General features: G+C 41.4%; 1 protein-coding gene across 3 annotated transcripts in view; it reads right to left on the bottom strand.

The window, feature by feature from the left end:
* LOC115198633 (6-phosphofructo-2-kinase/fructose-2,6-bisphosphatase) overlaps positions 1–24,021 on the bottom strand; it is a 42,567-nt gene extending 18,546 nt beyond the window's left edge. For 2 of the 3 annotated variants that reach the window (XR_003879268.1, XM_029760714.1), the window contains exons 1-8: positions 23,743–23,954; positions 23,187–23,312; positions 8,181–8,277; positions 7,947–8,013; positions 6,554–6,628; positions 3,658–3,714; positions 3,379–3,500; positions 2,946–3,153 (exon numbers count right to left, since the gene is read on the bottom strand). Coding sequence is in view for 2 of the 3 variants with exons in the window: in XM_029760714.1 (XP_029616574.1) it covers positions 2,946–3,153; positions 3,379–3,500; positions 3,658–3,714; positions 6,554–6,628; positions 7,947–8,013; positions 8,181–8,277; positions 23,187–23,312; positions 23,743–23,833 (843 nt within the window). In the remaining variant the exon portion in view is untranslated. The other variant, XM_029760715.1, reaches the window with a different exon arrangement.
* Positions 24,022–25,605: the final 1,584 nt, after the last annotated feature.

The following is a 25,605-nucleotide window of genomic DNA, read 5'->3' as shown; positions in this document are numbered from 1 at the left end:
CTACCCTTACAGAGTGCTGTTGAGGCTACTGTTCAGTAGAACTTCATGGAAAAATTGTTTTTTTAATCAATTATTTGGTGACGTGTGAATATATTTAGTGTAGCTTTATCTAAAAAGGATAACTTTTTAAATGTATCAATATTTATATTTTTTATGAAAAGGGGATGGTCCTCCCCTTCCTCCTCTGAGGAGCCTCCACTGCTTGTTACTCATGTACCCTCCTAGAGCACTGGCAAACTACACAAACACACATGCATGCATGTATGCACACACACCCCTATAGATCTCTGATACACAGGGTTTCAGAGATATGGGTTTCCCAACCCAGATGTTTCACTTTTTTTTTCAGCAAGTCTTTGTCTTTGACTAGAGCACTTACAATCTACACACACACACTTAGACTTTGAGACACTGGCTACGCATGTACCCTCCTAGAGCACTGGCAAACTACACACACACACACACACTTAGACTTTGAGACACTGGCTACGCATGTACCCTCCTAGAGCACTGGCAAACCACACACACACACACACACACACACACACACACACACACACACACACACACACACACACACACACACACACACACACACACACACTACCTTGTTTCCACCTGGGGACAGACCCCAATCTCTTACCTTGTTTCCTCCTAGGGAAAGACCGGTATCCTACTTTTTAAAATATTTTTTCTTAGGGGGTAGATCAGCTTTAATATTGCAGATAGATTGTCACTTCCATCAATGTAATTGTTTGCATCATTTCCAATTCCCCATATTTTTGGGGAAAGTATATACATTTAAAAAAAAATATATTTTCCTTAATTATTTTCCCTTAACCCCAACATCCCTCCCCTAATTGGAGTAAACTAATGGACAACAACACTTACAGGCTGACTACACCACTTGCGTTGCGTGCGTGAGCGTTGCAAAATACATTTAGAAATCTATATTATTCAATTATAGCACCCACACTGCTCGTGCGCCCCAACGAGCGTCGCCGTTGCCAAGGGCTAAAATAGAAGTCAGTTCTATTTCTGACGCAGATCGCGCTGCAAGTCCTGCCTCTCCCATCGCCTCATTGTTTTATAGAAGCAGGTAGCCATGTGCCATCTCCTCATTGGTTTTACCCACGTGGGTGACTGAAGATGAATGAGGTCAGTGGCGGTAATGCACCTCATTTATGAAAGTTGCCAATCGCAATATAAAGTCAAGAGAAGAAAAAGCCTGGAAGGATGAGAGATGACTAGAAACAATTCGGTTGACTGTTTTATGTGTAGATTAATTGGTGGATTAGAGGACCTTGTGCATTTCAGGTAAAATAAGAACTCATGTTTATATCCCAGGACAAATTAGCTAGTGTAACGGCTGTCTTCTTCGTCAGATGAAACAGAGAAGTCATCGTCTGAGAACGTGGACCAATACGCAGCGGAGTTGGTGTTCATCTTTGAATTTAATTAAGCAAGAACACTATACAAAAACAAAACAAGGAAACCGACAGCCAAACAGTCCTGTCAGGTGCAAAACACTAAACAGAAACAGTCCCCCACAAAACCCAAAGGAAACACATGCTCCTTATGTGTGACTCCCAATCAACAACAACGAACTTCAGCTGTGCCTGATTGGGAGCCACACACGGCCCAAAACAAAGAACAAAATAAAGAACAAAAACCCCTCTCTATGGTCAGGGCGTTACAGCTAGCAACAGCAATCTAGCTAAATACGACAAATTAGCAAGCAAGTGCAAGCTAGCTAGCTAAATTTCCATAAATCTTTAATGCTTTTCAACCTGTCCCCAAATTAATATAATTGGTTCAGAGTTTGTTTCGATATTTTAACCTGCGTGTCGTAATCGCGTTTGGTGTGGGGGGACAAAATACATGTATGCACCATTTCGCACGATAGCGCACGCGCGCAGCCGGGTTGGTTCCGTGTTAGGCTTCTACTTCCAGCATATACATACTATATACATTTTACGGACACAGTATATATGTTACAATAGTTATCTTTTGTTTGATTTTAGTCTGTTTGATTTTAGTCTCATCCTTCAGTTCCACTCAACCCCTCCCATCTATCTCATCCATTTTGATTTCTATTTGCTATATATTTTTCAACTGTGCTGTTGCACAAAAGTTTTGAACCTTTCTAGTCTCAAAGATTCTACTGATTCTAAATAAAAGAGAAAATGTTTTATTATATTATTGATCCATTGACTATGACTTTTTAAATCACCCAGTGATGTTTGCAGAATTCGCTCCAAGTAAATGTTGCAACTCTTCAGCCATTCTTGAGCCTTTGACCAAAAACAAGCCACATATGGACAGTACCAAAACAAATGATCTAATGTTTCTGTCTTCGCAGCAAAATCTGCAGAGCTGGGATGGTGGTATCCCCCATATATATAACATGCCATTGGTTGCAAGAATTTTGTATAAAAATTTTAATTGAAAAACTTTTTGAATCAAGCATTGTTTTGTGTTTCAGTTCATAAACCATGTGCCATGGAATCAGTACATCGAAAATGTCTTCCAAACTATATTGCACTCTATATGGCACAGCTGTTAATTTTTTGGAAGTTAAATAAAACTGGTATACTTTTTATTTATCACCATTTTCTTTAGCTAATTTTGATCTTCAATGCAGGGCCGACAGACAAGACCCTTACTTGTATCCTACCTTTTTTCCTCCTAGGGACAGACCACTGCCCTACCTTTTCATCAAGGGGACCAACCCCAGTCTCCTATCTTGCTTCCTGCAATGGATAGACCAGTCTCCGGCCTTGTTTCCTCCTGGGGATAGACCAGAGTCTCCGGCCTTGTTTCCTACTGAGGACAGACCAGCAGGCTCCTACCCGGTTTCCTCCTAGGGACCGACCCCAGACTCTACCTTGCTTACAGACCAGCCTTCTACCTTGGTTCCTTCTGGGGACAGACCATTCTCCTACCTTGTTACCGTGTGGGGACAGGCCAGAGTCTCCTCCAATGCGTCCCACAAGGTTGAGTTCGCTCTCTCCGTGGCGGGTCAGGTAGATGAACCGCGGCGCTACATGTATGTTCATCAGGTAATAAACAATACGACTCTGGATGTGGTCCTGCACACGGTTCACCAGATACCTGCTTCCAACATTAAAGATCTTTATATATGACAGACTCCTAGAAGATGGGAGAGAGGATGGGAGGGGGAGGGGAGGGAGAAAATTAAATGGGGAGGGGAGGAGTAGGGAGAGAGATGTTAGATCCCTTTACCCAATCCACTAGAGTCCTGCTGCCTATGTTGAAGATCTTAATATATGACAAACTCCTAGAGGGGAGGAGAGAGAGAGGAGAGGGAGAGAGGTGTCAGAGTCCTGTGTGTGTGTGTGTATGCGTGTGTGTTACCTGTCCTTCTCATCGTTCAGGGATATGTAAGTAACTTTGTAACACTCAATCCTCTTGAGGAAGTCAGCGACCGCCTCCTCTTTATCACAACCCGCGTAGTCTGGACTGCTCAGCTTCACTTGCTGTGCACACACACACACACACACACACACACACACACACACACACACACACACACACACACACACACACACACACACACACGAGAGATCAGTACACACAGACACACACACACACTCACAGGCGAGATCAGTACACTTAATAGAAACAGAAACATACTTTGATATTCTCAGCAATGATCTCTGGGTCATCACACAACGACTCTATGAAGAAGACCTGTGGAAGGAGAGAGGGAGAACAAAATGGATTGGAGAGATGGACAATGACACACATTTCCACACAGCTAAAGCTATTGATTTACACACAGCTACAGACCTGATTTTGGGCTGCTCCTTGAAAATGCATTTCACTGTTCCTGGTGCAAAACACTGTGCTATCCCGGAGCTCGAGTAAATTACACTACTAAGCTGCTCACGAATGTTCTACGCCAGGCCATGGAAATCGATTCTATTGTAGTCCATGTGGGTTTTAATGACATTATGAAGGGCAGCTCTGAACAGTTGAATCTGGATTTTAAAGAGCTGATTGATTCTCTGCTAGACTAATAAAAGGTCCATCATATCTGGCCCTGTTCCCTCTCTGAATCGTGGCACTGGACGCTTTAGCAGAATTCTTTCTCTTCACAGCTGGCTACTTGAATATTGCAGCTTTTGTTGACAATTTCAATACCTTTTGGGAAAAAAAACACGTTTTATAAGGAGGATGGGATCCATCCAAATAATTTGGGTTCCTGGAGCCTTTCACAACATGTGGCAGCTCTGAAAAAGTGACTGTAAGCTCCAAGATATGCTAAGTTAGTCAGTAGCTACAAGAGGGAGACCTCTGTAATTAGCCCCTACAATACTATTAACAGGCTTGTATCTAGCTATCGTACTGCATGTGCTCATAAGCATAGAGGTGTTGTAAAGTACATTCGGAAAGTATTCAGACCCCTTGACTTTTTCCATATTTTGTTACGTTACAGCCTAATTCTAAAATTGATTAAATTGTTTTTCCCCACATGAATCTACACACAATACCCATGATGACAAAGTAGAAACAGGTTTCTATACTTTTTTGAAAATACCTTAATGATTGAGTTGGAGGCATGCTTGGCCACTCAGTCATGGGTAAACAGGGAGTACAGGAGGGGTCTGAGCGTGCACCCTTATGGGGCCCCGGTGTTGAGGATCAGTGAAGAGGAGGTGTTGTTTCCTACCTTCACCACCTGGGGGCGACCCATCTGTAAGTCCAGGACAAAGTTGCACAGGGCGGTGTTCAGACCCAGGGCCTCGAGTTTGATGTTGAGCTTGGAGGGTACTATGGTGTTGAATGCTGAGCTATAGTCAATGAACAGCATTCTTACATAGGTATGCCTCTTGTCCAGATGGGACAGGGCAGTGTGCAGTGTGGTGGCGATTGCATCGTCTGTGGATCTATTGGGGCAGTAAGCAAATTGAAGTGGGTCTAGGGTGGCAGGTAAGGTGGAGGTGATATGATCCTTGAATAGTCTCTCAAAGCACTTCATGATGACAGAGGTGAGTGCTATGGGGCGATAGTCATTTAGTTCAATTAACTTTGCTTTCTTGGGTACAGGGACAACGGTGGCCATCTTGAAGCATGTGGCAACAACAGACTGGGAAAGGGAGAGATTGAATATATCTGGTCTGCACATGCTCTGAGGACGCGGCTAGGGATAACATCTGGGCCAGCAGCCTTGTGATGCTTAACACGCTTAAACGTCTTACTCACATCAGCCACGGAGAAGAAGAGCCCACAGTCCTTGATAGCGGGCCACGTCGTTGGCACTGTATTATCCTCAAAGCGAGTGAAGAAGGTGTTCAGCCTGTCCGGATGCAAGACGCCGGTGTCCGCGACTTCGCTGGTTTTTCTTTTAGAATCCGTGATTGTCTGTAGACCCTGCCACATAAGTCTGGTGTCTGAGCCATTGAACTTGGACTCAACTTTGTCCCTATACCGATGCTTAGCCTGCTTGATTGCTTTGCAGAGTGAATTACTACACTGTTTGTATTCTTCCATATTCCCAGTCTTCTTGCCCTGGTTACATGCGGTGTTTCACACTTTTAGTTTTGTGTGAATGCTCCCATCTATCCACGGTTTCTGGTTGGGGTAGGTTTCAATATTCACAGTGGGTACAACATCTCCTATGCACTCCTTGAATGGTTCCTGCATACAAATAGCTTAGTATTTGGATACACAATGCTCTATCGTTCAAGAAACATAAAAATGAGCTTGTTAAACTTGTAAATGTAAAATGGGTTTCTTACATAGAAATAAAGCTTGTTGTTCTCTGGCTAGCAGGAAGCGAATTGTTGAATACATTTTTCTACCTGTTCTTGACTATGGTGATGCCATCTACCGAAGTAAAACTGACTTGTACTCTATAATCTGTTGATTCTGTTTAACATAGCACACTTGGTTTTATTACATCTGACATTTTTAATACTCATCACTGCATCCTTTACCAAAAAGTTTGCTGGAACTCTTTAAAAGACACGTAGATCACTTTATTACTCTATTTTTATTTATAAAGCACGTACTCCACAAGCTTCCAACATACTTAACATCTTTGCTGAAATTTAGAATTTTAGGTTATAATAGAAGGTCACAGACTTGATTTATGAGGATGACTTCCTTGGTAACCACAGAGTTCGGGAGATCTGCTTTTTCATATCAGGCACCATATGTGTGGAATAGTCTCGAGTTGGCACTTCGTTTGAATGATTTGGTGTCTCTGAGTCAATTTAGGAAATTGGTTAAGGATTTTTATAGTGGTGAATCTGTTTGTTTTATTTTATTATAATGGCTAATGTGTATATTGTATGTATATTGTGTATATTTTGTATATAATTGTGTGTGTGCTGATGTGACTGTTGTTCCCAGGGCAGGTTTGTGAAAGAGACCTAGGTCTCAATGTGTCTCCCTGGTTAAACAAAAGTTAACTAAAAATAAAATAAAAAATGTTCACAGCTACACAAACACAGCTGCACACACAGCCTCACAGAAAGCGATGCACACAGCTAAATACACACACAGCTTTCACACTCCATCTGACCTTGTATCCGTTCTCCTTGGCGAAGCTGAGAATGACTTCTCTACGTTCTATAGTGGTGTTGGTGGCATCAAACACCTGAGGGCATGTACATCATACTGCTTCATACTAGTTCATCTAAATTCAAACTGGTTCAAATAGATCACAGGTCTTAAACTCCTTCCTTTAAGCCCTCCATGGAATGAGTTTGGCATCCCTGATATACACTATACTGGTTTGTACAGTATATTGTAGGTTCATATACATCATAGTGCTTAATATATATCAGGGATGGGCAACTGGCATTTTGTAGGCCTGCGGATAATCCCCCCGATCACAATTTATTTTTCTTCAGTCGGGGTCTCAACTTAGAATAGCATTAGAATAGGTGCAATTTCCAAATTTGGTTGTGCGTCAGCATTTTTTCTCAATGACTGACAGTCACTCAATTAGTCAGCACATTTTTTTTAAATTGGTAAGTTAGTCTAGTCAGCTATCTAAACTTGAAGTAATCATGGTCGAATTACTGAACGTAAAATTAAAAACGTAAAACATTTTCTTTCCAGCCTAGGGCAAAATGTGTAGAATTGCAGAAAATTTGTTGTAAAACTGCTAATTCTTCTCTCTGCCCAATGTAAAAATTTGTAGAATTGCATGAAATGTTTTATAAAATTGCTAAATCTTATCTCCGCTGTCAAGAAGGGGGCCGCTGAAATGTTTTGCTTGCAAGGTGGGGTGGGACCCCCAACAAAATTTCACTTAGGACCCTAGACTTTTGGGGATCCACACAAGCAATGTACACACTGCATGTGTGGGTATGGATGTCGGTACGCAGACCCGCTAGCCACTGTGGCCCCCCTCATGATAAGTTCAGAGTTTTTGTGACCCCCACCCCCATCAAAGTTGCCCATCCCTGATATAGATTAATATTGCTTTATACTAGATCATACAGTATGTATTCGTATAGGTTCATATACATTGGCGTTTGGAATTATTGAAACCCTTGATAAAGATGAGCAAAAATGACTGTATAAAATCAAATAATGTTGGTCTAAGATCTCTCCTAATGTGTTCTCCATTCTCATAAAACATTTTAGAAAAAGGCTCAGTGCCGTTATCCTCGCAAGGTCAGGTATTAAAAGGTATTGAAAACAGGGGTTCCAATAATTTTAACCCCTACCTTTTTGAAAAAATATACATTACTTGTTAAACCATATGTCTGTCTCTGAGGGATTGTATTAGCATAAAACAATATAGTTTCCCCATTTTGTTGTGTATACAATATAGCTCAGTATTTTAATAATATATTTTATAAAGTAATTTTTGCTCATCCTTATCAAGGGGGTCAATGATTTTGGACCACATTGAAGGTTCATGATCCCATATTGCTTCATAGGATTCCATGGTGGTTACTCACTGCCACCTGTCCTTGTTCCTGCATGAAGTAGGCACACACATCCTTCAAAGCCGCAATGGCACAGGCCCTACACACACGCACGCATGCGCGCAGACACAAACACACACAGTGAGCTTGCATCATACTCTTAGGACAGACTAATTCATATTCTAACAGGCTGTCTGGTCGGTTCATACTCATAACAGGCTCTCATTAGTTTATACTCTGATAACAGGCTTTGTGATTGGTTCATACTTGCGTATCTTCATGGCCTCTTGGTTGTCAGGTCTAAAGAACTCATAGCTCTTATAGGACTGGGTCGCATCCCGCCGGTACTGACCTACATTAAAGACTGGAGAGGACAGGACCACATGTACACACACACACACACACACACACACACACACACACACACACACACACACACACACACACAGGTGAACATTTTGTGTTGTGTTTTTTTTGTACCATTATTTTATCAGGTAGGTTGACTGAGGACACATTCTCATTTTCAGCAATGACTTGGAGAATACTTACAGGGGAGAGGTGGGGGGATGAATGAGCCAATTGGAAGCTGGGGATAATTAGGTGGCTATGATGGTATAAGGGCTAGATTGGGAATTTAGCCAGGACACCAGGGTTAACATCCCTATGATATGTGACATGGGATCTTTAGGGACCACAGAGAGTCAGGACACCATTTAACATCCCATCTGAAAGACTGCACCCTACACACGGTAATGTCCCCAATCACTGCCCTGGGGCATTGGAATCTTTTTTGGGGACCAGAGGAAAGAGTAGCTCCTTCCATCCAGGGACCGGCCAACCCTGCTTAGCGACAGAGGCAAGTGGGATGCAGGGTGGTGTGCTGCTGGTATGCTGCTGTGGTGGTTTGTTGTGATGTGTTGTGGTACCTTTAGATGGAACTCCTATCCAGTTGAGGTATTTAGTTAACGTGTTGTATTCTGTTGTCATGTGCTGTGCTGTGTTGTTTTGTCTTGTGGTGTGTGGTCTTGTCTTGTGTTGTCTTGTGTTGTGTTGTCTTGTCTTGTCTGGTGTTGTATTGTGTTGTGTGGTATTGTGTTGTCTTGTGTTGTTTTGTCTTGTGTTGTTTTGTCTTGTGTTGTTTTGTGATGTGTTGTGGTACCTTTAGTTGGAACTCCTATCCAGTTGAGATATCTGGTTAACATATTGTGTTGTATTGTGTTGTATAGTGGTGTGTTGTATTGTGGTCTGCTGTGTTGTGTTGTTTTGTGTTGTGTTGTCCTGTGCTGTGTTGTGTTGTGTGGTCTTGTCAAATCAAATCGTATTTGTCAAATGCTCCGAATACAATAAGTGTGGACCTTAAAGTGAAATGGTTACTTACAAGTCCTTAACCAACAATGCAGTTTGAAGAAAAATAAATGTTAAGTAAAAAATAGATAAGTAAAAAATAAAGAGAGCAGCAGTTAAATAACAGTAGCGAGGCTATATACAGGGGTACCGGTACAGAGTCAATGTGCGGGGGCACAGGTTAGTCGAGGTAATTGAGGTAATACCTCGACTAACCTTGTGTGGTGGAGTTAAAGTGTGGTGGAGTTAGAGTGACTATGTATATATGATAAACAGAGAGTAGTAGCAGAGTAAAAGGGGGGGGGGGGGGCAATGCAAATAGTCTGGGTAGCCATTTGAGTAGCTGTTCAGGAGTCTTATGGCTTGGGGGTAGAAGCTGTTACGAAGCCTTTTGGACCTAGACTTGGCACTTCTGTTGTGCTGTCTTGTGTTGTATTGTGTTGTGTGGTATTTTGTTGTTGTGTGGTATTGTGTTGTTTTGTCTTGTGTTGTGTAGTGTTGTATTGTGTTGTTGTACCTTTAGTTGGAACTCCAATATAGTTGAGGTATCTGGTTAAATGTTTGTGTTGTCTTCTGTTTTGTTGTGTTGTCTTGTGTTGTATTGTGTTGTGGTGTGTTGTCTAGTCTGGTGGTGTGTTGTCTTGTCATGTGTTGTGGTACCTTTAGTTGGAACTCCTATCCAGTTGAGGTATCTGGTCAAAGTATTGTATTGTGGTGTGTTGTCCTGTGCTGTGTTGTGCTGCTGTGGTGTGTTGTGTTGTCTTGAGTTGTGGTGTGTGGTCTTGTAATGTTTTGTGATATTGTGTTGTGTTGTTGTGTTCAGTTGTGTTGTGGTCTTGTGTTGTATTGTTTTCGGTTGTGTTCAGTTGTATTGTCTAGTGTTGTTTTGTGATGTGTTGTCTTGTCTTGTCTTCTGTTTTGCTGTGGTGTGTTGTCTTGTATTCTATTATCTTGTGGTACCTTTAGTTGTAACTCTAGCTGATGTATCTGGTTAACTTATTGTGTTGTGTTATCTTTTGCTGTCTTGTGTGGTATTGTGTTGTGGTTTGTTGTGTAGTGTTGTACTTGTTGTGTAGGGTTGTCTTGTGTTTTATTGTGTTGTGGTGTGTTCGGCTGTGTTGTCTGGTGTTGTGATACGTTATGTTGTCTTGTGTTGTATTTTGTTGTGTTGTGGTACCTTTAGTTGGAACTCCTATCTAGCTGATGTATCTGGTTACCTTCTTGTGTTGTGTTATGTTGTGTTATCCTATGTTGTGCTGTTTTGTCTTGTGGTGTGTTGTGTGGTATTGTGTTGAGTTGTGTTGTGTTACCTTTAGTTGGAACTCCTATCCAATTGAGGTATTTGGTTATCGTGTTGTGTGACATTGTGTTGTGTTGTGTGGTATTGGGGTGTGTTGTGTTGTGGTACCATTAGTTGGAATTTCTTTTCAGTGGAGGTAGCTGTTTTAATTTATTTATTGAATTTGTTTATATAGAGTACCAGTCAAAAGTTTGGACACACCTAATCATTCAAGGGTTTTTCTAAACATAGAGAATCATGTAGTAACTAAAAAAGTGTTAAACAAATCAAAATATATGATATATTTAAATTCTTCAAAGTAGCCACCCTTTGCCTTGATGACAGCTTTGCACACTCTTAGCATTCTCTCAACCAGCTTCACGAGGAATGCTTTTCCAACAGTCTTGAAGGAGTTCCCAATTGTGCTGAGCACTTGTTGGCTGCTTTTCCTTCACGCTGCGGTTCAACTCGTCCCAAACCATCTCAAGTGGGTCCAGGTTGGGTGATTGTGGAGGCCAGGTCATCTGATGCAGCACTCCATCACTCTTCTTCTTGGTCAAATAGCCCTTACACAGCCTGGAGGTGCATTGGGTCATTGTAACTGTTGAAAAACAAATTATAGTCCCACTAAGTGCAAACCAGATGGGATGGCGTATCACTACAGAATGCTGTGGTAGACATGCTGGCTAAGTGTGCCTTGAATTCAAAATAAAATCACAGACAGTGTCACCAGAAAAGTTCCCCCGCACCATCACACCTCCTCCTCCATGCTTCACGGTGGGAACCACACATGCGGAGATCATCCATTAACCTACTCTGCGTCTCATAAAGACACTGCGGTTGGAACCAAAAATCTCAAATTTGGACTCATCAGACCAAAGGACAGATTTCCACCAATCTATGTCTATTGCTTGTGTTTCTTGGCCCAAGCAAGTCTCTTCTTCTTATTGGTGTCCTTTAGTAGTGTTTTATTTGCAGCAATTCAACCATGAAGGCCTGATTCATGCAGTCTCCCTTGAACAGTTGATGTTGAGATGTGTCTGTTATTTGAATTTATTTGAACTCTGTTATTTAGGCTGCAATCTGAGGTGTAGTTATTCTAATGAACTGATCCTATGCAGCAGCGGTAACTCTGGGTCTTCCTTTCCTGTGCCAGTTTCATCATAGTGCTTGATTGTTTTTGCGACTACACTTGAAGAAACTTTTAAAGTTCTTGTAATTTTTCGGACTGACTGACCTTCGTGTCTTGAAGGACTGTCGTTCCTCTTTGTTTATTTGAGCTGTTCTTGCCATAATATGGACTTGGTCTTTTACCAAATAGGACAATCTTCTGTAGACCATCCCTACCTTGTCACAACACAACTGATTGGCTCAAAAACATTCAGAAGGAAAGAAATTCCACAAATGAACTTTTAACAAGTCACACCTGTTAACTGAAATGCATTCCAGGTGACTACCTCATGAAGCTTGAAGCTGGTTGAGAGAATGCCAAGAGTGTGTAAAGTTGTCATCAAGGCAAAGGGTGGCTAATTTGTTTTGTTTAACACATAATTTCATGTGTGTTATTTCATCAATTTGAGGTTTTCACTATTATTCTAAAATGTAAAAATTAAGAAAAACCCTTGAATGTAGCTGTGTCCAAACTTTTGACTGGTACTGTAGCTGTACCATGATATTTGCACTGCTACTAGGTAACCCCCCAATTGTTCTCCACTATCCCACCCAGTAAAGCCCCTCCCCATCCCAAGTTGGGTTGTCGTCCCAGTGACCGACAGGCCACCCCTGTCCTCTCGGGCAGAACAGGGCAGAACAGAATTAAGATACACAATATTGTTTAATACATATAGTTTTTAATAGCTATATATAAAGAAAATTGAGGTGAGAGCATTGGAAATGCCTACCGCTAAAAGCATTTCCAATGCTCTCACCTCAATTTTCTTTATATATAGCTATTAAAAACTATATGTATTAAACAATATTGTGTATCTTAATTTCCATTATTAACAATTAATATAATTAATAATAATTAATAATAATGTTGACAGTTCATGCAAAGTATTTAGCAAACAATTATTGTGATTCATCCTGTATTGTTCCTAACATCCTTACCAACAGATTTGGGCACACACACACACACACACACACACACACACACACACACACACACACACACACACACACACACACACACACACACTTCATGGTTCCACCTGTGACCGGAGGGCGGCAGACCCAGTCTTGGAGACATTAATGACACTCAGGTGTGTCCAATTTACTCATTATGATTTCCCTGTTAAGAGGTGTTTTCTGTTGTCCTTTGCTGAAGCTTTAGTTGTTTACAGTGTGCGTTTGTTTCCTGAGTGAGTTTGAGACTTAGTGTTTGTTGTTTTTTCAAGTGTACCCTGGTCCTACGGCTACCGTTTTTCAGTAAAGCATTATGTTTATCCTTAACCTGTCTGGGCTAGGGGGCAGTATTTTCACGGCCGGATAAAAAAACGTACCCGATTTAAACTGGTTACTACTCTTGCCCAGAAACGAGAATATGCATATAATTAGTAGATTTGTATAGAAAACACTCTAACGTTTCTAAAACTGTTTGAATGGTGTCTGTGAGTATAACAGAACTCGTATGGCAGGCAAAAACCTGAGATGATTCCAAGTAGGAAGTGGCCTGTCTGCGATTTTGTAGTTCTCCTTTTGCTTGTCTATCGAAACTACAGTATCCGTGGGGTCATGTTGCACTTTTTAACAGAAGACGCTGTCATTTTTGGGCCGGCTCTGAAATATGTGATAGTTGGCTTCTAAACGAGTTGGACAAAATGGGTTTGGTGTCAGTATGTATCAGTTTGGTGTAAGTATGACATCTTATGACATCTTATGGATCTTATGGACACGGCTGACTTAATTGTCTGACTGTCATTTTCCATTAAGTTTAAACAGTGATTTACCATCACCAAATGGACAGGCTGAAATCAACACTGAAAGTGTTGGCAAATGGCATCACCGTAGTCTCTAGGTTGTGCTGAGTTCAACAAGGTGCCCCACTTGACCGTAACTCACTCGGTCTGACCGCAGCGACCGTGCAAAAAGTAGGCCCGGAATGAAGCCTGACTAGTAGTTATTTAGACATGCTTTTGACATATTATGGCCTCTGGGTCACACAGAGACACGCCATTTTTGACTGGGATCATCGGGGGGAGGTTGGGGTGGATAAGCCACAGAGTTATTCTAGCTGCGCTCGCCGGTTCATATAGTTTGACACATGCGAGTTTCTCCCTAAGGATAACATGGGTTTACAGGTTATGCTCTAACTCTGCTTCTGTGCAGGCAATTTTCAAAATGTATTTTCCACATGTTCAGGGTCACCTGTACCTCTACAGATAAACATGAAAAGATTGAATGGTCCCCTTCATATCCTAAAGGGGAAATATTAACTTTACCATCAAATAGGGCTGAAATCAACAAATGGGCAGGCTAAAATCATCACTGCAAGGGAAACAAATGGCATCACCATAGGCTCTAGGCCGTGCCGAGATCAACGAGGTGCCCCACTTGACCGTAGCTCACGGTCAGACCTAAATTTGAGGTGCTTTTGGGTGACAGAGGTAGAACCGTTGAGGCTAGAAACACAATTCAACCATAGGAACATTCCTAAGTTCCTCTGTGCAAGACTACCCCTGACCATGTGGAATTAACCCTTAGAAGAAATACTCCCTGTTTTTACTGTTAACAGTTGACATTGACATCTCTCCCCATAGGAATACATTGCCTGCTGCCCTAACTTCAACCTGATGACTATGTGGGTTAAGGTTTCCATATCAATCTGTCTTCAATTACAATCCATCAAGCCACTATAAGGATTATATGTGTTGATTTTAAACTTCCTGGAGTAACCGGAAGTTGTTAAATTGACCCTAAAATTCAACCTCTCAATCAGTCAGTTTTAAACATAAAGACTTGAAACTCAGGATTCTGTACAAGGGTGTCCCAAGGAGGATATGTGTTTACTCTTAAATTCGGGTCTTAGGGGCAGTGTCTATTTCCAAAAAGTTTAAACAGTGATTTACCTTCACCAAATGGACAGGCTGAAATCAACTCCAACGAGCGATGGAGAGGAACCACTATCACAGCTAGGCCATCCCGAGTTCAACGTGCCAGACAATTGGGCATTTCAGCAATATATTAGAACATGTCTAATTTGTGACGGTAAATTCCCATAGTAAAGTATTGCTAATGCACAGTGTACATTCCCAATACATTTAATTAGGAATTTACCATCACCTAATGGGCAGGCTGAAATCAACACCAACGAGCGATGGAGAGTAACCACTATCACTGCTAGGCCATCCGAGTTCAACGAGCCAGACAATTGGGCATTTCAGAAATATATTAGAGCATGTCTAATTTGTGACGGTAAGTTCCCATTGTAATGTATTGCTAATGAACAGTGTCCAATACACATAATACATTGCCAGTCTTAACATGTTATACTGCAGTTGGAGTGTCCATTGCCAATATATTGTTATTGGACAGTGTCCGTTACACATATGCTATATTGTCAGTGTGAACATGCTCTTCTGCAAGTTGACAGTATCTATTGCCAACATACGTATATCCATAAGGACTTCCTATTATGAAATGGACATGCTGAATCAGCACCAACAAGAAATTCTGACTTCCTATGACTTCCTGTGATCAAACATGACAAATAGACCTTCTAGGTTAATTCAGGGTTTAACATAGTGATATATATATATATATATATATATATATAACATTTGGTGAGTATATAGGCCATCTCGACATTATATATGCCATTTGCACATGGTTCACTGACTTTTGCGTTCGGAAGCCGACTTCCTATGATCATACATGGCAAATGGACATAACATTCTGATTTAGTACTTTCAATATTTATATATGGCATTTGGACATTTCCTATGCAATTTGGACATGGTTCTGTTACTTTGGTGTTTGGAACCTGACTTCCTATGATCATATATGGCAAATGGATAAAACATAGGCCTTATGGACAAACTCGCAAAAAATAAGACAAATCTATGTCCATACGGTTTCTACATATGCATAATTGACCCAAAAATCAAAACAAAGCACATTTTTTACGAGGTTTTAAAATTTAGTAAAATGTTGAAGATTTTACCCTTGAGACCTGACTTTCAGACAATTTCACATATGACATCCTACTGTGGAGTGCGCTCGCCATCCTTTTGGATTTATAACACATGGCATTTCACATGTTCCACTTGCAATATGTTGTTGACCAACTGCCGCCCAATTGAGTGGTATTTGCGATTGTGTATACGGTTGGCCCAATGCCAATAAAATGGCATTCATTTTTGTCCATTTCATGGGGGTCTTCACTTACCCAGGACATTGTCTCGGATCATGGGACACAGTTTGTTGCACAGTATTGGAAAACCTTCTGCTCCTTGTTCGGGGCAGGGGTGAAAATCTGATATCAACTTTGGAGGGGACAATTACATGAAATTTTCTCAAGAGCAATTCCTGAGGGGGACACCAAAAGTAGTGCTGTAACACATAGCCTACATTGTAATATGGTAAATGTATATTGAGGAACCAAAGAAATAAGGTGTTTGCCGTACTCCTAACTACCGGTACCCAAAACTACACAACTAATCACAACAGCAATACCATTGCCTTTAACAAATCTTAGTTCAGTCACCAGTTTAAGTTGAGAGTGGGGGTATCCATGGCATTTTCCAATTATGTTCCTATTTTACAAGTAAAAAAAATTGAGAACCTTTCATAATGTTGCCAAACAAAGACTCAACAAACTTACCAGAGACTCCCTGTCTCTGCCAGTCTGTCCCTGCATATCTGTCCCCAACTCTGCTGTCTGTGTGCCATCTGTTGCCTGCTCTGCCCAATGACATCATTGTGAAACATTTCCATTAGAATTTCATTTCTTTCTTATGAACATTTTATCAACTAGTCTTTGAGATATTAGGCTACTAGGGTTCTTACTTTGCGTTTTGGTGTACTGAAAAATACTCTGATGTCCGTCTTTTCTTTTTCTGCCATTTTTCTACCTGGCTGGCTGGCTACACACACACACACAGTGTGTAGGTTATTTACAGTAGGAGATGGGCTTCTATCATCTTTTATCATTCTATTTGGGCTTCGATCTAAAAGGTAGCTAGCAAATGTGAAACGGATTAAAATGACAAGAGTTGACAGCTGTATGAGTTCACCATTTACACAACATATGCTGCAACCTTTTGTAATTTTAATAATTTGTTTCATATTGGCTGGCTTCCAACAATAGCTGAATTTGCAAAGCTAGCGAGCACCAATTCCGTTTCAGTGGTGTTTGCTATAATCTTTGCTACCCGGGTTAAATAAAGGTGAAATAAAATAAATTGATAAAAGTTCCCTTGCGACAATTTAGCTTTTGCAACGAGACCATTAAATATATTTAAGACAATGGTAGAAGAAAGTGTAGTTCTGTTCAGTTTGGACTTCAGTTTATCGCTAACCTTATCACAGGGACTTTGAAGCACTAACTTACATCATCTGCATGCTGATCTTGGAATAAATTGACGATAGCAAAGATTCCATCTTTGACGAGGCCACATAAATGGAATAATTACTAGCTAGATAGGGGGCAGTATTGAGAATTTTGGAAAAAATATGTGCCCATTTTTAACTGCCTCCTACACCAACTCAGAAGCTAGAACATGCATATTATTGTTTGGATAGAAAACACCCTAAAGTTTCTAAAACTGTTTGAATGGTGTCTGTGAGTATAACAGAACTCCTATGGCAGGCAAAAACCTGACAAGGTTTCATGCAGGAAGTGGCCTGTCTGACAAGGAGTCGTGCGTCTTGCATCTGTTTATTGAAAAGTAAGGATCTTAGCTGTAACGTGACAATTCCTAGGGCTCCAATATGCTCTCAGAACCCGGGAAAAACCTGAACGATGACGAGGCGGCCTCTGGCTGAAACAGATTATCGCCTTTGGTAAGTGGCCGATCAGAGGACCATTGAATGAGGCGCGTGCACGATTCGCCCCCGTGGAGAAATTTCATTCGGCTGTTTAGGCTCATTGCAGATTCCCGGTCGGAATATTATCGCTTTTCTACGAGATAAATGGCATAAAAATTGGTTTTAAACAGCGGTTGACATGCTTCGAAGTACGGTAATGGAATATTTAGACATTTTTTGTCACGCCATGCGCCATGCTCGTGACCGTGATGTAGCATTCTGATAGTGTCTAGAACTCACGAACAAAACGTCGCTGTTTGGATATAACGATGGATTATTTGGGACCAAACCTACATTTGTTATTGAAGTAGAAGTCCTGGCAGTGTATTCTGACGAAGAACAGGAAAGGTAAGAACATTTTTCTTATAGGAAATGTGATTTTGGTGAAGGCTGAACTGGGTGGGTGTCTAAATAGCTAGCCCTGTGATGCCGGGCTATGTACTTAGAATATTGCAAAATGTGCTTCATCCGAAAAGCTATTTTAAAATCGGACATATCGAGTGCATAGAGGAGTTCTGTATCTATAATTCTTAAAATAATTGTTATGCTTTTTGTGAACGTTTATCGTGAGTAATTTAGCAAACTGTTAGTAAATTCCCCGGAAGTTTGTGGGGGGTATGCTTTTTCTGAACGTCACATGCTAATGTAAAAAGCTGGTTTTTGATATAAATATGAACTTGATTGAACAGACATGCATGTATCGTATAACATAATGTCCTAGGTGTGTCATCTGATGAAGATCATAAAATGTTAGTGCTGCATTTAGCTGTGGTTTGGGTTTATGTGACATGATATGCTAGCTTGAAAAATGGGTGTCTGATTATTTCTGGCTGGGCACTCTCCTGACATAATCTAATGTTTTGCTTTCGTTGTAAAGCCTTTTTGAAATCGGACAGTGTGGTTAGATTAACGAGATTCTTGTCTTTAAATAGCTGTAAAATAGTCATATGTTTGAGAAATTGAAGTAATAGTATTTCAAACGATTCAAAAATCGCGCCACTGGATTGAAGTGGCTGTTACGTAGGTGGGACGAATTCGTCCCACATGCGCCAGAGAGGTTAATAGTTAATATTTACCTGCTAGCTCTGCATATTCAGCTAGTGTGTGTGCGCGATTGACTGGATTAACCTCACATCAGTTACGTTCATTGATTGCCTTTTAGACAGTGGATACCACCCCTCTGTTACCTTGCCAACTAAGGAACTGGCAGTGGATCAAACCATTGTGAGGCAAAGGGTGGGGGGGTCGCAATCTTTTGAAACTTAAAAATGCGCTATTAAGTGTCTATAATCAGCACAATTGCTTTCATTGCGTATTATTAATATTATTTAAATTACATAGTTATGTTTCAGTGATATATTGGGGGGGACAAATCATATTTTTCCCAGGATGGGGGGGGGGGGGTCGTGTCCCCCCGGGATTTCCGCCCCTGGTTGGGGGCATAGGTGAGTCTCTCCTCGGGATTCCACCCACAGTAGAATGGGCAAACAGAGCGGGTCAACCAGGAGCTGGAAAAGTTCCTCCGCTGTTTCGTCTCCAGCCAGGCCAGCAACTGGAGAAAGTTCCTCATCTGGGTGGAGTATGCTCACAACACACTGCGGAACTCATCCACTGGACTGTTGCTGTTCGAATGTCATTTCGGGCTTGCCCCCCTCTGTTTCCTGAACAAGAGGCCAAAACAGGGGTGCCATCAGCCGAGGCATTCATTTGATGAGGTCGCCACACCTGGATCAGAGCGCGATCCTCCTTGCTCCGCTCCTCTGCCCGACACCAACACCAGGAAAACCGGCACCGAAGGCCTTTTCGGCTCCTCCGACCGGGTCAACGGGTGTGGCTGTCCACCCGTGATATTCCCTTAAAGGTGGACTTGCAGAAGCTCGCTCCACGCTACATAGGACCATTCAAGATCCTGAGTCACATCAACCCGGTCAACTATTGTCTCGAGCTTCCCAGGTCTATGAGGGTCTGTCCATCCTTCCATGTCTCCCGTCTCAAGTTAGTAATGACCAGTCCCTTCTCTCCCCCTACTACACATGCCCCTCCGCCCCCTCAACTTGTTGATGGTCGCCCGGCCTATACTGTCCGTCGTCTGTTGGATGCTCGTTGGGTCTGAGGCACCCTGCAATACCTGGTGGACTGTGAGGGCCACGGACCCGAGGAGTGGGCGTGGGTGGCTGCCCAGGACATCCTGGATCCAGGACTCTTTTGGGACTTCAACCAACTGCTTGGTGGTCGCCCTGGCTCCGCGGCTAGAGCAGCTCCTAGAAGGGGGTACTGTCATGGTTCCACCTGTGACCAGAGGGTGGCAGAGGCTGTCCTAGAGACATTAATGACACTCAGGTGTGTCCAATTTACTCATTATGATTTTTTGGTTAAAAGAAGTGTGTTTTCTGTTTTCCTCTGCAGAAGCTTGAAATGTTTACCGTGTGCGTTTCCTGAGTGAGTTTAAGACTTAATGTTTTGTTGTGTGACATGTTGTCTTATCTTCTTGGGGCTATGTGGGACGTTAGCGTGCCACCCGTGGCGCACCCTATCAACAGCAGGTGCATTTCAAGAGCGGCAAATTTGAAACCAAATAAATGTCAAAATTCAAATTTCTCAAACATACAACTAACTTACAGCCTTTGAAAGATAAACATCTCCTTAATCTAACCACGTTGTCCGATTTCAAAAAGGTTTTACGGGGAAAGCATAAAGTTAGGTTATGTTAGGAGAGGACATTGATAATAGCTGTGTGTAATGCATTGTCGATTCAAAGACAGGCGTCACCAAAACCATAAAATCAGCTAAAATTATGCACTAACCTTTTACAATCTCCATCAGATGACACTCCTAGGACATTTTGTTAGACAATGCATGCATTTTTAGTTCTATCAAGTTCATATTTATATCTAAAAACAGCGTTTTACTATGGCGTTGATGTTCAGGAAATCGTTTCCCTCCAATACCGGCAGTCAAGTCATGACAACAAAATAATTAATTAATATTAGAAAACATTGGTAAAATATTATATTGTCATTCAAAGAATTATAGATTTACATCTCTTGAACGCAATGGACTTGCCAGATTTAAAATTAACCTTACTGGGAAATCACACTTTGCAATAATCTGAGCACTGCGCCCAGAAAAATACGCATTGCGATACAGACTAACCGCCATGTTGGAGAGATCTAAAATCGAAAATACTATGTAAATAATCCATTACCTTTGATTCTCTTCATCAGATGTCACTTCCAAAGAATCCCAGGTCCATAACGAATGTAGTTTTGTTCAAAAAAGCTCATCATTTATGTCCAAAAACCTCCGTGTTGTTAGCACATGATCTAAGCCAGCAGGACTTCACTTCACATCACGAACGGGAAAAATATATTTACGTTCGTTCAAACGTTGTATCACATAAATCATTAGGGCCTTTTTTAACCAGAACATGAATAAAATTCAAGGCGGACCATTGGGTTCTCTTTTAAAACGTTTCGGAATGAGAGTACCCACCCAGATCTCACTGTAGAAGACTCAAAACACTTTGTGAAGGCTGGAGACATCTTGTGGAAGCAATAGGAAGTGCCAAAACATTCCTCACCCCCTTTGTTTTTCAATGGTATAGGCTTAAAGTTCAACAACACATCAGGTATCCACTTCCTGTCAGAATCTGTCTCAGGGTTTTGCCTGCCAAATGAGTTCTGTTATACTCACAGACACCATTCAAACAGTTTTTGAAACTTTAGGGTGTTTTCTATCCATATATAATAAGTATATGCATATTGTAGTTACTGGGTAGGATTAGTAACCAGATTAAATCGGGTAAATTTTTTTATCCAGCCGTGAAAATACTGCCCCCTATACCCTAACAGGTTATGGTACATTTCGTTGGAATGTCTATCCAGTTGTGGTATCTGGTTAACATGTTGTGTTTTGTGGTGTTGTATTAAATTGTGTTGTGTAGCGGTACCTTTTGCTGGAAATCCTATCCAGTTGAGGTATCTGGTTAACTTCTTGTGTTGTGTCATGTGGTGTTGTGTTGTGGTACCTTTTTAATTGGAACTCCTAACACGTTGAGGTATCTGGTTAACCTGTACGTCCCACGCTAGTCAACAGCCAGTGGAATCACGTCGCGCGAAATACAAATACCTCATAAATGCTATAACTTCTATTTCTCAAACATATGACTATTTTACACCATTTTATAGATACACCTCTCCTGAATTGAACCACGTTGTCCGATTTCAAAAAGGCTTTACAGCAAAAACAAAACATTAGATTATGTTAGGAGAGTACCCTGCCAAAAATAATCACACTGCCATTTTCAAAGCAACTAGCATGCATCACAAATACCCAAAACACAGCTAAATGCAGCACTAACCTTTGACAATCTTCATCAGATGACACTCCTAGGACATCATGTTACACAATACATGCATTTTTTGTTCGATAAAGTTCATATTTATATATAAAAACAGCATTTTACATCGGCGCGTGACGTTCAGAAAATATTTTATCTCAAATGCTTCCGGTTTATCAGCACTACAATTTACAAAATTACTATTCGAAAGCATTGGTAAAATATAATATTGTCATTCAAAGAATTATAGATTAACATCTCGTGAATGCAACCGCAATTGCCAGATTTAAAAATAACTTTACTGGGAAATCACACTTTGCAATAAACGAGGTGCTATGCTCAGAAAAATAGGCTAGGCGATACAGGTTAGCGCCATCTTGGACTCATCTAAAATCAAATATACTATTGTAAATATTCACTTACCTTTGATTATCTTCATCAGAAGGCACTTCCAGGAATCCCAGGTCCACAACAAATGTAGTTTTGTTCGAAAAAGTTGATAATTTATGTCCCAATAGCTCCTTATTGTTAGCGTGTTCCGAAGGCTACTCATAATGTACGAAGCGCGCGGGACTTGTCCTCACGAATGTGCAATTTTTTTTTATTTACGTTCGTTCAAACATGTCAAACGTTGTATAACATAAATCTTTAGGGCCTTTTTCAATCAGAACTTCAATAATATTCAAGGCGGACGATTGCATTGTCTTACTAAACGTTTTGGAACGAGAGAGTACCCACGGGCATGCGCGTCATAGTAGTAATGGCCCTCCCTCTATGACAAACTTTCCAGGCCTCTCGTTCGGTCAGTTTTTACCGGAGAAGACTCAAACCACTTTGTAAAGACTGTTGACATCTAGTGGAAGCCTTAGGAAGTGCTAAATGAATCCTAACTCACGGTGTGTTTCATAGGCAAAGGGTTGAAAGTGATTCCACAAATCAGATTTCCACTTCCTGTTAGGATTTGTCTCAGGGTTTTGACTGCCATATGAGTTCTGTTATACTCACAGACACCATTCAAACAGTTTTAGAAACTTCAGAGAGTTTTCTATCCAAATCTACTAATTATATGCATATTCTCGTTTCTGGGTAAGAGTAGTAACCAGTTTAAATCGGGTACGTTTTTTATCCGGCCGTGAAAATACTGCCCCCTATCCCCAACAAGTTAACGTGCTGTGCTGTGTGGTATTGGGTTGTGATGTGTATCTAGTTAACTTGTGTTGTGGCACCTTTTGTTGGAACTCCTATCCAGTTGAGGTATCTGGTTAATGTTGTGTGTGTGTGGTACCTTTAGTGGGAACTCCTATCCAGTTGAGGTATCTGGTTAACTTCTTGGAGATGTAGGTCTTCCCTCTAGCAGGCAGCCCCACCATAACAATCATGGTAGGAGAGTTAGTGAACTGGGGGACGGACGCTGAAAAACACACACACACATACACACACAGATGGATTAAAAACTGACATGACACACACATACACATGAATTGGAGTTATAAAAAGATCACAGAACACACACACACATCAGTTTTAGACAAATAGATAGACCACGTAACACACACGCACAGATGTACACACACAACGACACACATAGACACGGCCTTGGTCTTAGGGGTGAACGGCCCTTAGGTCTCTCTCAGAGAGTTACAGTGTTCCATACTGCAAGTCATACCGTGGCCCCAACACACACACACACACACACACACACACACAATTTGAAACAATACCAAAGCTCTGTTGGTTACGAGCACCAACCTGTCCTGTACAGGTAATGAACCACACAAAGGCCGACCGGTATGTGTGTCTGTTGTTTCCATGTGCATATTTGTGTGTATGTGCGTACTTACACCCTCTACGTTGGTACAGCTTGCTACTCATGGAGGGAATCCAAATCTTTTCTAAAGGGTTCTGAGTTAGCTTGGTCTGCCTCTGAGACATGATTTACAAAACAGTGTCTGTATGTAAGCGAGAGAGAGATGGGGGTGAGCAAGATGGAGAAAGAGAGAGAGAGTAGCCTGGAGAGAGACAAGGTGTGTGTGACAGTTTGAGAAACTGTCTGTGTGTGTTACCTCATGATGGGAGCGGCCTAACTCTCTCTTTCTCTCTCTCTCTCTGTGTGTGTGGTATCGGTACTTGCTCCTCCTCTCCAAGTGGGTTACATGGTGTGAGGTTATACAGATGTACGGGCTACTTCCTGAGTGGGAGGAGCTACAGTACCAGGACTTTATAGAACTGGAAGGAATAGAACAGATATTCGCCAAACACACTGAGCTACCCAACCAGGACCACTATAACAGTCACCAAATGTTGTGGGAATGTCAGGTCTACTCATGATGCCAATTATCTGATTGGCATCATGATTCTTTAATTCTCTATTTGCGTCATTCCACAAAATGAAGTGACATTCTCCACATTCTCACCATCATATTTGCATGTTTCCAATTCATGATACATTTCTGTTGTATGTGTTTGCCATTAATCCTCTGTCAAGTGTGTGTACCCCCTCTACAGGCCAACGGAGAACACAGTTAAAAGGCATACATGCTCCAAGGCCTAGTGGGAGTGACTGGAATGGCAGCACACAGTCTTTTGACCATACGAGACCATGTTTACCATGCTGTTTGTTTCTTTAGTATAATGATGAGAATTCGTTTTGGTAGAATTCTATACATTTCTGTATCCAAAAGAGCGACAAATAAATGTATTATTATTTTTTGACTTTAATCAAACTCTGGACATTGGATTTGTATGTGTCAAGACTAACATTTCACCACTCTCCATTGTGCCTAAAGGACTAGAATGGAAATTGTATTGGGACAATTATATTGGACAATTTAGCCACTACACTTAGTCAAAAGACTCCGCTGGAAAATACTTAGTTGGAATTGAAAAACTGGATTGTTTGGAAAGACCATGACTGATAATGTCCAAAGCTACACTGTCATGTCTACTCCTGCTCCCTCCCGCCGGCACTCGATGTTGCCGGTCTACTAAACACCAGTCGTGGCAACCTTCATCACCTCCCTGATTACTCCCCCTTTATCTTCTTGGTGACAGGGGGCAGCATTTGGAAATTCTGATGAATAACGTGCCCAAATTAAACGGCCTGCTACTTGGGCCCAGAAGGTAGTATATGCATAGTATTAGTAGATTTGGATACAAAACACTCTGAAGTTTCTAAAACTGTTTGAATGATGTCTGTGAGTATAACAGAACTCCTATGGCAGGCAAAGACCTGAGAAAAATCCAACCAGGAAGTGTGGAAATCTGAGAATTGTAGTTCTTCTTTTGAATCCCTATCAAAACTACAGTGTCTGTGGGGTCACGTAGCACTTCCTAAGGCTTCCATTGGCTGTCAACAGCCTTCAGAAAATGTTTCCATTATTCTCCTGTTACTGGGCAGAGAATAGTAGCTCAGTCAATGAGTGGACTGCCTGAGGACAAAGGACTTGGTGATGACCGACAGCGCGCCCCTCCTTCTTTTTCTTCTTGAATGAATACGCTATTATCCGGTTGTAATATTAGACATTTTATGTTAAAAATACCCTAAGGATTGATTGTAAACAACGTTTGACATGTTTCTACCACCGGTAATGGAACATTTTGACTTTTCGCCTAGCGCAAAATGCCTTTGGATAGTGATCTGAACGCACGAACAAAACGGAGGTATTTGGACATAAATATGGAGTATTTCGAACAAAACAAACATT

This window comes from Salmo trutta, chromosome 8 (genome assembly GCF_901001165.1).
Source record: "Salmo trutta chromosome 8, fSalTru1.1, whole genome shotgun sequence".
Taxonomy (NCBI): Eukaryota; Metazoa; Chordata; class Actinopteri; order Salmoniformes; family Salmonidae; genus Salmo; species Salmo trutta.
The sequence above is the reverse complement of the archived record's forward strand: the minus strand, read 5'-3'. Positions and strand labels throughout refer to the sequence as shown.